Raw genomic sequence first — 15,918 nt, 5'->3', positions numbered from 1 at the left:
GAGTGTGGTTAATATATCCTTATATACCCAAGCTTCAATTCTTCTACGTCTTGTGAATAAAAAGCAGAATTAAACACATGCAAAAATATAATTTTAAGTGGTCAGCAACTGGTGGAACATGGGGCCACATGCTGTTAAATTTCATAGGGGATAAGGCTATCAATAGCTACTAATCATTATGCTTATATATTACTTCCAGAATCAAAGGTACCTTGCTTCTGAATACCAGTTGTTGTTGTTGTAGAACAACAGTGGGAAAGGCCTATTGCACTCAAGTCCTGCTTATGGGCTTCCCATGGGCATCTGGTTAGTCACTGAGGGCAATAGGATGCTGAAGTTGACTGTCAAGACTGAGCTGGCAACCAGGTCACAGGCTTCCCCACTATGGCGAGATGTACTATATTTCTACTGAAAGTATAACTGTTATTTCCAAATTTGTACATCTAAATTAGACATAGGGTTTCCCAAACTTGGGTCTCCAGCTGTTGCTGGACTACAACTTCCATCATCCCTAGTTAGAAGGACCAGTGGTCGGGGTGATGGGAACTGTAGTCCAAAAACAGCTGGATACCCAACTTTGTGAAACCCTGAATTTAGAGCATGTCAATTTTACAGAAATCTGTGCTGCTTCAGTTCTCTTTTTATTATTCATTTTCTCTCTCTCTTTTTTGCCATACATAAGATATCACCCTACTGCCAGGTAGAGCTGGATAACAGGGCTCTTGAGGGCCCTCCTAGTACTGCACAGTGGGAACCCAGAACAACACTAAACAGCAGCTCTTGCAGGTCAGTTTCTAGCTAAGGCCAACAGGGGAGAATGCAGGGTGAATGTGACTCTCAGACTGGCAAAACAGAAGGCAGCTAAACTACTTATTTATTTTTTAAGAGTGACACAGTCATTATGGAAGCCTAATGGAAAGTTAATAGGTGGTGGCTGTAGCTCATAGAGCATATGCCTTGCATCTACAAGCTCCTTGGCATTTCCAGTTTAGACAAAAGGATCGGTATAGAAAAGGCCTCTGCCAGGGACCTTGGAAAGTCACTAGGAAGGGCCTATCAGCATTCAGTAGTACAGCACATGCTTTGCATACAGGTTCAAAGTCCCAGATTGAATCCTTGAAACTCCAGTTAAAAGGGTCAGGTGACAGCAATGGAACTTTACAGTTGTTTGAGTCAGAAATTAATGTAGCTAGAACACCATCCGGTCAGCTTGTGATGGCTACTTCTTAGCTTTTCTAGACCGAGGGACAAATTGTTCTTTAGATCCTTACACTTCCCTCATAAAGCAGTCAAAGGTGGGCAATCAACTTGATTCTTAGGTGTGGTTAATGTTTCCTTGAGAGAAAGTAAGGTCCTGCTGTCTTGAAAGAAGTGGTGGTTCTAATTCTCTTAAAAATTTAGGTCCAGCTCATGTGAGCCATTATTTCCCAGTATACAATGCACCACTTTTTAAAATAAGGTGCTGGAAAAGATGGAATTATAGGTAATACTCAATACCTGGATCCATTTCTGTCCAGTTTCTGGCCTAGCTATGGGATAGAAACTGCCTTGGTCACCCTGGTGGTGGATGACCAGGATCAGAAAAGAGAGAGGGAGGGAGATTGCAATCCTGTTGATTCTCCTAGATATATTGGTCACTTTCAACATCACTGGCTGTGGAGAATGTTACATTTATGTAGGATTTCAGAGTGCTCTATTCGTGACTATGTGTAATGAGTAACAGAGCCACATTACCAAAAAGGCAGAGCAGCCACCAGCCTATGAGCCCCATGCCTTTTAGGAGCACCACCTCTTGGTTTATTAAAATTGTTGGCTGGTAAAATAAAAAACTTATCAGGAGATATGTTTTCAAGGGTGGGGAGAGATTTCGACTGCCATGGGGCCTCCCCAGGGTTTAATCTGGCACTGATGAGTAAGCAGCAGGCTATAAATTATGCTGAGAATATATCCTGGACCAGAATGGCAACTGAAAGAATCAGTGAGTGGATTAATCCGCAACAACAAAATGTACTTCAGATGGGCTCATTGAGGAGATACAAGGAAGCTGTTTGTTGCTACACCTTCTTGGTCTTTTCATCACCCCCTATGGACTGGCCAGCTAGCAGAGATAGTGCCAGATGTGACCCCAAAAGTAATTTTATCTGGTCTCTCCCAAACTTTAATCAAGGGTCTGATAAAATGTTTCACTTGTAAGGGGGGGAAAGTTTCCTTTTTTCCAGAGTTTCACTCAGAAGGAAAAGAATCGGGTTTTCAAATTGTGCAAATTAAATATATTCCATGCTACACTGTTATGTCCCTAATTCTGTATTTCACATATGTCAATGTACATACTTGTTTGAATTTTTACTGTGCCAGAGTGCATGTGCTCCATAAATTGAGAGCATAAAAAGAAGACTGGTGGATCAGACCAAAGGCCCATCAAGTCCAGCATCATTATCTCTGTTGCCAACCAGATGTCTACAGGAAGTCCACAACAGCACTCCCACTCCCACTTGTACACTGGTATTCTTAGGCACTGCTTCTGATACCAGAGGCTATAGACAGCCATCATGACTATTAGCCAATTATAGCTTGATCCTGCATGACTTTGTCTAATCCGACTTTAAAGCTGTCCAAGTTCTTGGCCATTACTACATCTTGTGGTAGCAAACTTCACATTGCTATGTGAACCATGTGTTGTGTGGAAAAGTTCCTTCGTGCCGGTCCTGAATTTTCCACCATTCAGTTTTACTGGGTGGCTGGGTTCTGTTATTATGAGAGATGAAGGAAAACTTTCCTCTGTCCACTTTCACCAATGGGAAACTTTCTGTTAGAAGCCTTCTTTAAGTAAGACCAGCAAATCTGTGCTTGCTTTGAGCCTGCAAGCTGCTGCCACCTCTCACTTTCCTTGCCCCAAAGTCCATAAAATTTTCTTCGGAACAGGTAAAAAGCGGCAGAAGATGCTGTGGCAAGCACTTCAAAGGCCCAATAAAACACACACACACCAGTGACTTGGACTACAAAACTAAGATTCCCAGCAGGAAAAGATGTTCTGCTGGGGCTTGGGACTACCTGCCACTTCAGCTTTCTCCCAGCTCAAAGTTAAGTTTCTGCAGCTTGGAGCAGAGGAAGGGGGAGGAAGAGCTTGTGGTGGGCACTTCAGGGGCACCCTTGGACCTTTGCAAGCATCTGATATGAGCACTTACAAAAGTGCATTTTGGGGGAGGAGTAGGATGCTTGTGCATCTCCAAGAGCAACATATCCTTCCATCCCTCAGAGCACTATCTGGAGAACAAGGTGGTCCCTGATCATGAAAGAGTTGGCAAACTATAACTAAGACTTCACTTAAAAACTAACTATGGTGCTATAGAGCAATGACCCACAGTCTTTTCTAATTGCACCAGTGGAAATTTTCAGTGCAGAGGTTATTGTTTCTGGATTAAAGCACAGCATTTAGTTGTTTATGAATGCTCTCTGTACTAGAGTTACGTCCTTGAATACTATGTTGACTGCTAGCATCTCCTCCCCCTTCCATTTTCTGGTATCTATTAACACTGAGAACGGCAACTCTAAGCACTCAGAACACAAGCATACACAAAGCAAAGAGCCAACAGAACAAGAAGTCTCCCTAGATAAATGGAATTTTTTCCAATAAGAAGAGATTTGATTTTGCCATGCTTGGGCCCACAGCCAAATGCCTAGATCTGTCTTTCACACTCACTTGCTGTTGTTCATAATTCTTTGTATTAATTTAAAAGTCTGCCTGTTAACTTATCATTACAAACAAATGATACTTTTTTGCATCTATGAATTAATAACAAATTCTTGTGTGAAACTAAATCAGAGCATGTACAAAAGTGCAATGGAAGGAGAAGCTTCTCAAACATCAATGGATATGAATGCCAAGAAACCTTCCAGGAAATCCATGGGGCACCTAAACAGGATTATAATCAAGATTATTTTGGTATAGAATTTCTGGCAGAGCAGTCAGAAAAGGAAACATCTGATCAGAACATTATTTTTAGTAGCATTTCTTGCAGAAGAAGTGTCACTGAGTAGTTACCTAAACACACACTCAGAAATAACTTTTGAATGAAAAGCCAACAGTCTGTAGAAATAAAGGCATGGAGTGGGGGGTGGCTGGGCTAGAGAAATTTGTTTTAATAGCGTCCATTAAACCATGCACAGCCCAAAGGCACTTGCACACCAGAGGGCTATGAGAAATCTATAATTGCTTTGCTTGTAGCCTTCTTAAGGTATCAACAGGCAAATATCCATCAGCACCGTGTGGCTCCTGAGATATACACACAGCCAGACCTTATTATACTTATCCTCTGAGATCAAAGCATATTCACATAAATGGGGTGCAGCCTTCCATGGAGGGCAGCCAGGGGGCCTGTCATGGATCTGCAGGAATAAACTTCTTGAAAAGTTTGGGCGATGATGCGATTGTTCTGCTGTGGCTGGAGGAACACTCCGCGTGACTGATGATCAGGGCTGAACCAAAGCAGGAGAGAGAGGCAGCTGGAAAAGCAAAGCAGCTGTAGTTGCAGGAGTAAAAAACAGCCTCGGTCTGGAAGGGTCAAGCCTCCATCTAAAGGGAGCATTTAATCCTTTACTATCCTTAATTAAGGCTCTGCCAAGTTGCCTGTAATTCTCCCCCTCCCCATGGAAGTTCTGCTAGTGGAATTGGAAAACACTGGAGGACTGTGAGGTGGGGTTTTTTTCTTAAACTTTCATCAGAGCTAAGAACAGAATTTAAGACCAAACATATAGGGCTCTCCTGTGTACATGCAAGTTTCACAACCCCCCCTCCCCCCTCATGCTCTCTTCTGATGTAGGCGCAGCTGCTTGTATTCAAACTTCTGCTGTTATGTTAGTACCCTCCCCTGAAACCAGAGAGCAAACACCAATCCCCAGGACACTGAATTACATCGTGACATGCCCTCTAAAATCACCTACTGAAAGACTTTGCCTGGAAAGTTCACAGCAGAAAAGCCTATACCTTGCTGAAAACCAAAAATCCACACCAGCGAGGTCTTCACGCACATATGAATGCAAACACCCACAGCTACACACACTGGTTGGTTGGCTAACACAGTGCACAAGCGGAGCCTGGAGCCAAGGAGGGGGTTTATGCAAAGATTTCATCAGGGATAATCAAAGGGAGACACATAGCACTAAGATGTGCAAACAAAAATAGGGACCTTGGTGCAATTTCAAACATGCCATCTGGACTAAAAGCACAGATTTGTTACCTGCAGAATAGGGAGGTGGAGAGGGGGGTCAAATAGGCTCCACAATAACTAATTATGCTCTCTGAATACTCTCCTCCCCACCCACGATCCTCACTCTCCTTACTCATCCAGCGAGGTACCATAGATTGAGGCAGCAGCTCAAAGATGGCTAATATCTAAGCCTCTGGCTCCATCGCCAGACCCAACCTGTACACCAGCCAAGCTTAAAAGGCGTATTTAAGAAGCCAGCATCTCTCCTAGTCTACACAACAGGCACACACCATCATTCAGCCTCTCGTTCGACTTAAGGCTGTAGGTTGGGGAAGATTTCGTGATGCTTTAAAGAGCCTGAAGTACAGCGGGAGATCTGGAGGGGTGTGTGCGTGTAGTGGATGGGTTGCAACCAAGCCTGCTCTCAGGTTTCCCAAAAGTGATCGAAGATCGCCCCGTTCCTGTGCGAAAAGCGAAACGCAGCATTGTGGGTTCTATGCTGTATAATACGGATGAACCACTAGCCATGAAGCCCAGGAAACTCAACATATATAGGTTTCATCCCATATATATATGGGATGAAACCAGCAGGACGGAGAGCGAAACATCAGTCTGCTTTGCCTCGTACAACGGACTGACAGCCAACAGTTTGCCCCCTTCCCCCCTTCCAGATCCGTGGAAACAACCCAAAGCCCAGCGCACAAAAAGCATCGTTGTGCCTGGAGACGGCGGCTTCTCCCTCGAAAGTGTCTGTCTGTCGTGCCAGAGGAGCGGCGGGGGGAGGGCAGGGGGGGTTGGGATATATATACAGAGGAGACGGTAAGTGGGTTTGGTTTGTGGTGGTGGGTTTTTATTTTTCTCCAATAATTACTGGTGTGGGGGAACAATGTAGGGCGGAAAACGAGGCAATGAATCCGAGGGGGGGATCAATTGGGGATCCCTTTCCTTAGGGGAGCCCTCCTCCCCCCCCAAAAAAATACCCTCCCCCTGCTTCCCTCAAAACAAAGGGACTCCAACATCACACGCTCCGCAACGTAAACCATCACCCGAGATATAAACACACCACACACATCACCAAATCTCGCCTCCAGGTCTCGCCGGGGCGCTGGCAGCCCAGCCTGTCTCCCCAACCAGCCGCCGCCGCCGCCCCTCTGCTCTTTACCTGTTCGGAAAAAGGCATCCACCTCGGAATCGGGAACTGCCCCTTCCTCCGCTGCCCCCTCGGCGGGGTTCATGGCTGGGCTCGGGGAGGAGAAGCAGGGGGCTCAGCAGCAGCAGGCACGGCAGCAGCAACAGCAACGATCCCGGCGGCTGGGTAACATCCAGTGAATTGGGGAGGAGGAGGAGGAGAGGAGAGGGGCGAGAGAGAGAGAGAGAGAGAGGAGACACACACACACACAGGCCAGGAGGAGGGAGGGGGAGGGGAGGGGAGGGAGGGCGTGTAGGGAAGAGAAAGCAGGGAGGGGAGGGATGGAGGAGCCTTCAGCAGCAGCCAGCCCGGGCGAGCCCCATCCCTGCCAGGGGGTCTGCTGGGATCTTCGGCTACTCCTGCCTGTCCTCGGGGGGGGGGGTCCCCGCCTCCTCCGCTCTTCTTCTTACCCCAAAGGCGTGTACACACACACACCAGTAGCGCCTCACGCTGCGCCCGCCCCCTCTCCTCTCTATTGTTCAGACCTGCTCTCTGATCGTTCTCTCTCTCTCTCCCCCACCCACCACCACCTCCTCCTCCTCCTCAGCTTTTGCCGGCGATCCCCCTTCTCCTATTTGTTCCACGCATGATACTCTCCCCCCACCCACCCAGCTAAACAAACAAAAACCCACCCACCCGAGGTAGGGATATACACAGAGATGACAGCTCAGTTTTCCCCGGGCGCCACCGCTACCACCCACCCGTCCCCCCGCACGACAACACCCCCATCTCTTTTTTTAATCCTCATTGTTGCAAAGCAGCTTTGGCAGGACTTCCTGAAAGGAGGCAGGAAAAGCTGGGAGGCGACGAGCCGCGTAAAGGGAAAGAGAGGGTCGCGTGCGCTTGAGGGAGAGGGGAAGTGCCCTGGGCGAAGATCAAAGGGGCTTCCTCTCTCTCTTCCCCTCGCCTCAATCCCCTTAGTTCGCTCGGGCCACCTTCCCTGTCATCGCTGCCTGCCTTTCTTTCTCTTTCTTTCTTTAGCCCACCTAAGCTCCTCTCCCCCTCCCCACCCTTTCCATCCTCTGATGATTCACCTCCGCTTGCCCTCTCATTATAGAAGCAGCAATTAAAATCCTTTCCTACTTAACCGGAAGAGTAACAAGCAAACAAGAGGGTGTAAGAGCTGGGCAACGTTCAGGTGTGCAAGGAAATCCACGGTGGGCAGCCAGGGAGAGCGACGGGAGGGGGGTGTCTAGCTAAGAAAAGGGCAGGGAACTGGCTCCTGTTGAATTTCAGAGAGCGAAAGGTGGAGGGAGGCGGCAGGAGAGCGGCTCCACAGACGTCACTTTGGTAATTGTTGCAGACTGTTGTATCAGTTGGTTTCCAAACAATAATTAGGGGGCTTGACAGTTTCCAGAATAGGACCTGAAGTTCCATTTCTAAAGATGCCCGCAAAGGTTTGTGTGAGAGAGGAAGTGGAAAGAGAAAGGGAGAGAAAATACCATGTTTCCAACAAGTCACTCCCCCCCCCCAAAGGATACTTCCAAGGTAGCAGCTTTGCAGCTTAGAATTCATAAGAAGAGCTGCCTGTGGCATCAACACTCTGCATCACTTGTTCTGCCCATTTCCACTCACTTCCTTCCCTTTCTATATCAAGTGAGTGAATTTCTGCCTCCTAAAGGCTCCCAAGATGATGCGTTTAGACAGTGGAGATCAATATTTTTATGAGGGTGGGGGAAGGTGCCTCTGTAGCTCAGCCAGGCCAGGATTACATGATGGAAGCACTTGGAAGTATAAGTACTCTGTCCCAAAAGACTCCATATAAGTACTAGTTGGAAAGATGCATACATATTTACGCAGGATGGAGTGACACTGGATAGTGTAACATCATAACAGACTCTGTTTTTTCTGTGTTTTATGCTAATCGTGCTCCGTTCAGGTCGGTAATGTGTGCCATTGTAAAAAATCTACTGTTAGATTTCTAAAGCACTTGGATACCTTCAGGGGTTGTCAGGTATTTGTACCCAGCTGGAGCATCTACCAGTATTTATTACAATGGCTTCAGAAGTATAACACCCACCCACGCCCACAAAAATATTTAGACATCACAGAAAGGTTTAGAGGTTGTGAGATGGGATCAAACATTTGCTTCTTGCAGCAGTATCCAAACTGCCTTGTACTATTTAGTAACAGTTGCCCTGGCTGTAGAGTTGGACACACCTTTCATATCTCAAAAACTCTTGTCTGGAGAAGAGAATCCAACCAGTGATTGGTAGCATGACTGGCTGTTGTGGAGAACCATTGTAAAGACATGATCAAAAGACAAGACTGGGGTGATATTCCCCCTCTAAACTACCCCCTTCCCTCCTCCATTTGTTGAAATCGAGAATGTAAGCTGCTGGTGAGCAAGGAACTGGCTAATTTTGCTTATGCTATTTTATAAAGTGCCATGTACATAGATGCTGCTGCTCAATAAATAATAAGTGCTTGAGCGATAAATTAGAGGTAATTAAGAATGTAGGAATAACCTTGCTGGAGCAGACCAAAGGCTCATCTAGCGCAGCTTTTTGCTCCAACCAGATGCCTATTGAAAGACCACAAGCAGTACATGTGTGCAATAGCACTCTCCCTAATAAATAAATAGACTTCCCCAATAAATGCTCCCCTCCTCTTAATTAGCATATTCTGAATTCTCATAAAAGCTCCCCCACACACACTACATTTGCCTTATGAGAACAAGATTTACGGTCAGAAGCTATAAGCTTATGTCATAATAAATCTTAGTCTTTCAGGTGCCACAAGACTGTTAGTTTTCTAACTTCCAGTCGTTGCTTGTTTTGCCATGTGTTCCTATGTCACCTCCGATGTGAACAACATCCTAATTCTAGTCTCTGTCATGTTCCTGGCCTGCTTAACATAGCGAGCTCCATACACTGTGTCCAGTCTCCCGAGCTCTCCAGTCAAGCCTGCTCCAGGTACCAGGAGAACTGAGCTTTGGTGGGTGACTGCAAGGGGCAGGGCCTTCCCAATTATGGCAGCAACATTGTGGAATGCCCTCCCCAGGGAAGTCCACCTCGCTACATCTTTGTGTACTTTTCATCACTTTGTCAAGATGTGGTTCTTTTAGGGAGCACTTTGGAGGACAATGGCAATTATAAGACTTTCCTTCTGCAGCAGTGATAGAAAATGGCAAATCAGCCCGACTTTTTATTATTGCTTTTAAAAAATGAGTTTTGTTGCATTTTTGTATTATGAACTTGCATTTATTATTTTATTGCAAGTCACTTTGAGTTCTTACAGGAAAAGAAGATTGAAATAGATAGATAAGCAAGAATTCCACAATAACAATCAGCTTTGGTTGATCTTCCTGATTCGGCAGTACAGCCTGAGAGGCTATGCTGCACTGACATTTGCCTGGTTATACTCCAGGAATATCTGAGGCTGCCGGTGGGCTCCAGTCATTGCAAAATCTGCCCCTGAGCACAAAGGCCTCACTTCAGAGCCATGGTTTATTGGTAGAGCACATGCTTTGAATGCAGATGATCCCATATTCAATTCCTGACATTTCTAATTTAAATAAAAGGATCGGCTAGTAGGTGACAGGAAAGACCTTTACTTGGACCACTGTCAATCAGAGTGGCCCATCCTAGACAGACAAATGATAGTCTGATCTGGTATGACAGCATATTTACTGATCCTAAACATTTCTATATAAACAGGTGTGCCTTCAGAAGGAACTTCACTCACCACTTGCAGAGGGAGCAAACAGAGCAAAGAAAGACACTGTGAACTGTAAAGGTGCCATCCAGGAAAGGCATAATAGGCAGCATCCTTCACCATATTTCAAGCAACACGCTTTTATTCATTTGAAACACATGCATTTCCTGTTATGATTAAGTATAAATAAAAAATTTAAAAACTTAAACAATTATCTTAAAATTAAGGTGCCACTCAATGTTCATGGGTGAACATTTTTTTACACAGCAGGAGACTTTGGCAAGAACAATAAAAAGGTCCCCAAATTTCGTGCCTGACAGACGCCTCCCAAAATTTTGCCTTATTGGCAGTTCATCCACACTGTTCACTACCTGTTTCAATTCTTTTTTAAAAAAAAGTGTCTTCCCCCTGACCCTAGCTTTATTATCCCCCAAAATGCAATCCAGCCAATCACAGAAAATGATGTGAATGTGATGACATCATAAGGCCAAACAGCTACTGAGATTTAGCGCTGTGACGACATCATTGATGGCAAATGTAACCAATTCAGGGAGGTCAATGCTTTGTGCCTCTCTCAATCTGGATTGGCAGGGAGGATAAGAAGTGCAGTTGCTATGACAGCTGCTACTTCCTCCTCCTAAGTAAGATGGGCACAACTACACAACCCTTTTCACAGCTACTGCTTAATACTGAATATATTAAACTTGGCCTTTCCCTTTTACCCCTCCTGCTGCATTCTGTTTTCTCCCTTCTTATGGCACCACCTGGAAGGATAGATAAATGTCGTTTACTGGACCAACATCTCAATAACCTTCACAACACTGCTCTTCAAATGAAAAAAGGATTGATTTAAGAGGCAATAAATCTGGTTGCGCTGGGTATATGAGAATGTCACACATGTGCTTGTAAAGGACTGCTGAGTATTGCTGCAGACCATGATGTGGTGATCTACTTCCCCATCCATGGAAGATACTGGGGAAGTTAGCTCACTGCCCAGTCCAGACCTCTTGAACTGCTGCAGCTGTGAAGAGGGCAGAGGATGGAGGCAGAGCTGGACCAAGGAGAACCCAGGGAAGGAGAAAGGGCAGCTGGAAGGCGTCCCATGAGAGATGAAAGTGGAGCGGTAAACCCCAGTGGGTGGTATCAGGAACAAACTATCACAGACTGGGGTGACCAGAGTGTCCAAGGAGAAAGGAAATTAGAGCAGAGGTCAAGTGGAGAACACTATTCCTAGCTATTTCATTACTTCATTATTTATTTATTATTTCATAAAATTTATATACCATTTGATTGTAAAAAAAACCCTCAAAGGAGTTTAAAAATTGTTGGGGGGGGAAATCAAGAAAAAATTGCAAGCATACTTTAAATCATACAAAAATTATGATCTTAAAATAGATTAAAATTACCTCCACTTACTAAGCATCTGGGGAGGCTTGTCTAAACAAGAATGTTTTTAACAGAAAGCTGATGAGGGCTGTCTGAGGCAAAGGACAAGATGGTACTCCCCCTCCCCATTCCATGTCCAGAAGTTGTTCAGCTAGGGTTGCCATTTATCTGGCTGAATGTCCGGGAAAATCCAGACTTATGGCAGTTCATGCTGGCACTGCTGCTTTTGGGCAAAACTTTAAAAAGCTCAACAACTTTTCTGTCTGGATTTTCACTGTTTCAAATACAGTAACCCTAGCCGGGCAGCAACAGCATCCTCCTGAGAGCAGCAGTCTCTCTTAGGGGCCACATCACAAACTACATGGCCCTCTGTCCTCCAACAGCTCTCCATCATTTCTACTCTCTGCCCTGAAGCTGCGCAGAAGGTACTGTAGGAACACAGCACACAATCTGTAAACATTATATGCTGGACATATTTATATATCTGGAATTGAAGGAACAAATCTGATGCAAAATAAACTTTTCAAGATTGCTTTTTTCTCTTGCTTTGTATTGAAATATAGAACAATGTTTGCATTACACTGTGAAGGACTGCTGGTTCCCAAGTGCAGTAAGAACTACAGCTAACTGAATCTGACGATGCTTACTGGAAATCAATGTGAACCTGTCTTTTAAATTTGGATATTCCACAGTACTGATGAGATTCAAAATTATTCATTCCTTTATTTTTAATCCCTGTGTAGCTTTGGTCTATAGAACTGGCTGTGCTGGAAGGAGTATGCAAGAGTCTCTAGCACACTTTTCAAGCTGGTCATCTCCCCTCTCTGTATACAGTGGTACCTTGGGTTAAGTACTTAATTCGTTCCGGAGGTCCGTACTTAACCTGAAACTGTTCTTAACCTGAAGCTCCACTTTAGCTAATGGAGCCTCCTGCTGCTGCCACGCCACCAGAGCACGATTTCTGTTCTCATCCTGAAGCAAAGTTCTTAACCCGAGGTAATATTTCTGGGTTAGCGGCGTCTGTAACCTGAAGCATATGTAACCTGAAGCGTATGTAACCCAGTGTATCACTGTATTGCCATTTCAGAGAATCATAGAGCAGTTGATGGTAACAACCTGCCCCCATTGTTCACTTTATCTGCCTAACCTGGGTTGCCAAGGGCTCATCCCACCCATCCAACACAAGCGACACAAAGGCCAGTTCAAAGTGAGACTGACCTGCACTCAATTCTTCCATTGCACTGATCTGGATCACATGACATGGTAAGTTAAACTATGGCTTAGTGAGACCATGCAAATGTGTATGCCTCCAGTAAGGAACTTTGTTCTTGCCTGGTCCTTTTTTACTGTTGCAAGGCTAGTTCTTGGCTACATACCATGGTTAGTGAGGAGAGAGCTTAGCCCCAAGGCCTAGTTGGGATTGCACACTATGCCAAACCTTGACTTAGATCTACAAAGCACTATAGTAAAAATGACTAAGGAGGAGAAAAGTGGCTGAGAGCTCCTCTCCCAGATCCTACATGTTTGAGCAGTCTTACTAAGCCATAGTTTGCTTTACCATGCTGTGCAAAACAGTTCACTGTGACTAGAGCTTTTGGCGAGAAACAGGCACTGAATGCTCAGCATTACCAAAGAACACAACCCGTTAACATAATAGCAGCTAGCCTTTCCTTCTGGTTATAAGTTAACTTTCATTGAAGAACCTTAGAATAGATCAGGTCAATGTTCCATCTAGTCCAGCATCCTATTCTCCCACTGGCCAACCAGATGCCTATGGGGAACCTGAAAGCACTGAGCTATAACGAGAACCATAAGCTGTCTCCCGCATAACAAAAACAATGCCCTACTTTCAATGTCACAAAGGTTTCAGGTGGATTTCAACATTGTGCTCTTCCGATTGTTCCATCTGCATAAGCATTCTTACTTGGTAGACAGAACAATTCCTCCTCTCTTCCCCCCACACGGTTCTAGGGATTCTCCTGACCCCCTCAAAGCCAAATTCAGGGACATAGGGGTTGTGTAGTGGGGAGAGAAGAGGGAAAGCCTTGTTCTGCAAGTGAAAGTCCTTGAGAAGTCCTTGAGAAGGCAATACCAGAAACATACTTACTGAGCAGGAAGATGGTATATACATGGAGTGTCAAGTGTCTTATTGTCAGTTTTTCTTATTAGTCGTGTGCTCACTCACAGGACAATCAGTGTTCTATTTCCACACATGGAAGTTATTACCCTGAAATTATAGCAGTTACTACCACCAGTGAAACTGTATGGCTTCAAACCATGTGAGCGTGCTTGGCAATACAAACCACTTTAAAGTTTAGTGTCACTGCTGCTAATTTTTTATTATCATCATCATCTTGCCCTTCACCCTAAAGTCCCAGGGTGCATGGCAACAATTAAAACACAATGTTAAGAACAGTTTTAAACAACTTACAATCACAAAAGTAAGGTGGGTATAGCTCAAGTGTCAAAAGCCAGGGTCATGTAGTAATAGTGGTCATGTAAACAGTTATGATGAATTAATGACACCAGAAGCCAGGGCTGGCTCTATCATTAGGCAGAGTGAAGCAACTGCCTCAGATGGCAGAGCCTGAGGAGCAGCACGCCTCCTGCGTCAAATAAGCTAGCCTACTCTGCACCTCCTAAGGTAGTTTGCTGCCCTCAGATACAGTGGAATATATTGTCCCATTAGCAGTGTCAGAGTAAGATTCAACTGCCAATCCAGGCAGATTGCGGGTGTGGAATTGGGCAGAAGGACCATCTTGTTCTTCACCTCAGGCAGCAAAATGTATGGTACTGGCCCTGCTAGAAGAATTCTGTCATAACTACTGTCAAAAGACAACTGGGCCATACTACTGCAAACTACCTCAAGACAAACATGAAAACACGTTAACAATTTGGAGTAGGATTTTCATCTCCATTAATACCAGCAAAGAAAATGGCTTTATTTCACATTGACAGCAACAACTTGAATGTAGTCACTTGTCACTCTAAAAGCACAAATAGGGTTCAGTAGGGACAGCAGTTTTGCTGTTGTTCACAAATGAGCACTTAAATTATTGAAAGATTCTTTTGTAGCAATCACTTATTTTTCTATAATTACTATAATGAATATTCGCATTTATGCTGCAGAGCAAAATACAAAGTCATAAAATTAATAAACAGAGGTATGTATAATCTGTCTATCTCCTTGATGGGCTGATGCTTTTAACTATTCTAGGGCAAGGGTTTCAAGTATTTTTCACTTTGGGTATATCAGTCAAAAAAGCTAAAATGCAGCACTTAGGATGGCTCTCAGTGACAGCTTTTAACATGAAGTATCAATAAAAAGCACCATAAATATATATGAAAAGGTCAAAAAGAATAGGCCTTCTTTTCTTGCAGCATCAGCAATCCTCCACAAGTAAATTCAATAAAATCCCCATACTGTCTACTTCTGGAGTAGTTCTATTGTCTTCAGTGGAAAACCTCCAAGACATGCAGTTTTTATTCCACAGTTTCATGCCTTTACAATTGCCTAACTGGTAACCACCCCGTAAAAACAATGACTTTTTTCAAAACAGTACACAGTCCTGATGAATTAGCAATACCTTTCTATGGAAACAATTGCGAAGGCCTTGGTTTAAGCGGCATATACTGTATTTTCCGTCTATAAGACGCCCCCATATATAAGATGCCCCCTATTTTTGGGGACCCAGATTTAAGAAAATGGGGGGAGATGGCCCAGACTATAAGACACCCCCTAATTTTTGACATTATTTTTTAGGGGGGACCTAGTCTTATACACAGAAAAATACAGTAATTACTAAGAACACCATGCTTGCCAGGTTTTATATATCACATAGCTTATTTAATAAGCTACATTTGTAAAGTAAGTTAAGACATCAGCACGCAAGAAATGAAGAGATCTGGCAATTCTGAGAGGCACTGTATGGCTATGACCTATCAAACACAGAAGAATTTGGTTCTGGGTAAATAATAACAATAGGATTATGCTGAAAAGCTACAGTCCTGTGCACACTTGGTAGTAAATCCCACTAAATTCAGCACAATTTGTTTCTGTAAATAACCCTTCCACAGTTCTGCCAAGCTAGATTATGAGAAGAACTGAATAGAAGAGTACCAGATAGGTCCTTGAGGGTGAGAGGCAACATGTAAGGCCTAACTAGTAAAGAATAACAATTTGTCTTTAAAAGCATTACCAGTGTTGCAAGGTCTTTCAGTAATCATGAGCTGGACTCTGCTAGCTTTGTGAAAGAAGGGAAGATGCCTTCCTTCACATCTTGCTTTTCTGAAGGAATCTTGGCAATGCAGGACACAAGGCCTCCTCACCTAAGGGAGGCATTTTGGCAAGCTTTTGGGCACAGTTTCATGATATCCCTAGCAGAGATGCAGATTGCAGTTTAAGGGCCAAGGGGAAAAAAGCTGTTCTGGATGGTGAGGGATTCCCTTCAAATATGAGAATTGGGAAATGAAGCCTAC

General features: G+C 44.4%; 1 protein-coding gene across 11 annotated transcripts in view; it reads right to left on the bottom strand.

Moving 5' to 3' along the window:
* KALRN (kalirin RhoGEF kinase) overlaps positions 1-15,918 on the bottom strand; it is a 513,896-nt gene that overhangs the window by 461,461 nt on the left and 36,517 nt on the right. For 5 of the 11 annotated variants that reach the window (XM_083487454.1, XM_083487457.1, XM_083487455.1 and 2 more), the window contains exon 1: positions 6,370-6,862. The exons of 5 other annotated variants lie outside the window; for them this stretch is intronic. In XM_083487454.1, the coding sequence (XP_083343580.1) occupies positions 6,370-6,442 (73 nt within the window). In that variant the 5' untranslated portion in view covers positions 6,443-6,862. Of the gene's footprint in view, positions 1-6,369; positions 6,863-15,918 lie in introns of those variants that run through there. One more of the 11 variants, XM_083487453.1, reaches the window with a different exon arrangement.

The sequence above is a fragment of the Podarcis liolepis genome (assembly GCF_965112155.1).
Source record: "Podarcis liolepis genome assembly, chromosome: 1".
NCBI lineage: Eukaryota > Metazoa > Chordata > Lepidosauria > Squamata > Lacertidae > Podarcis > Podarcis liolepis.
Note: the sequence above shows the minus strand (reverse complement) of the source record. Positions and strands in the feature narration are given on the sequence as shown.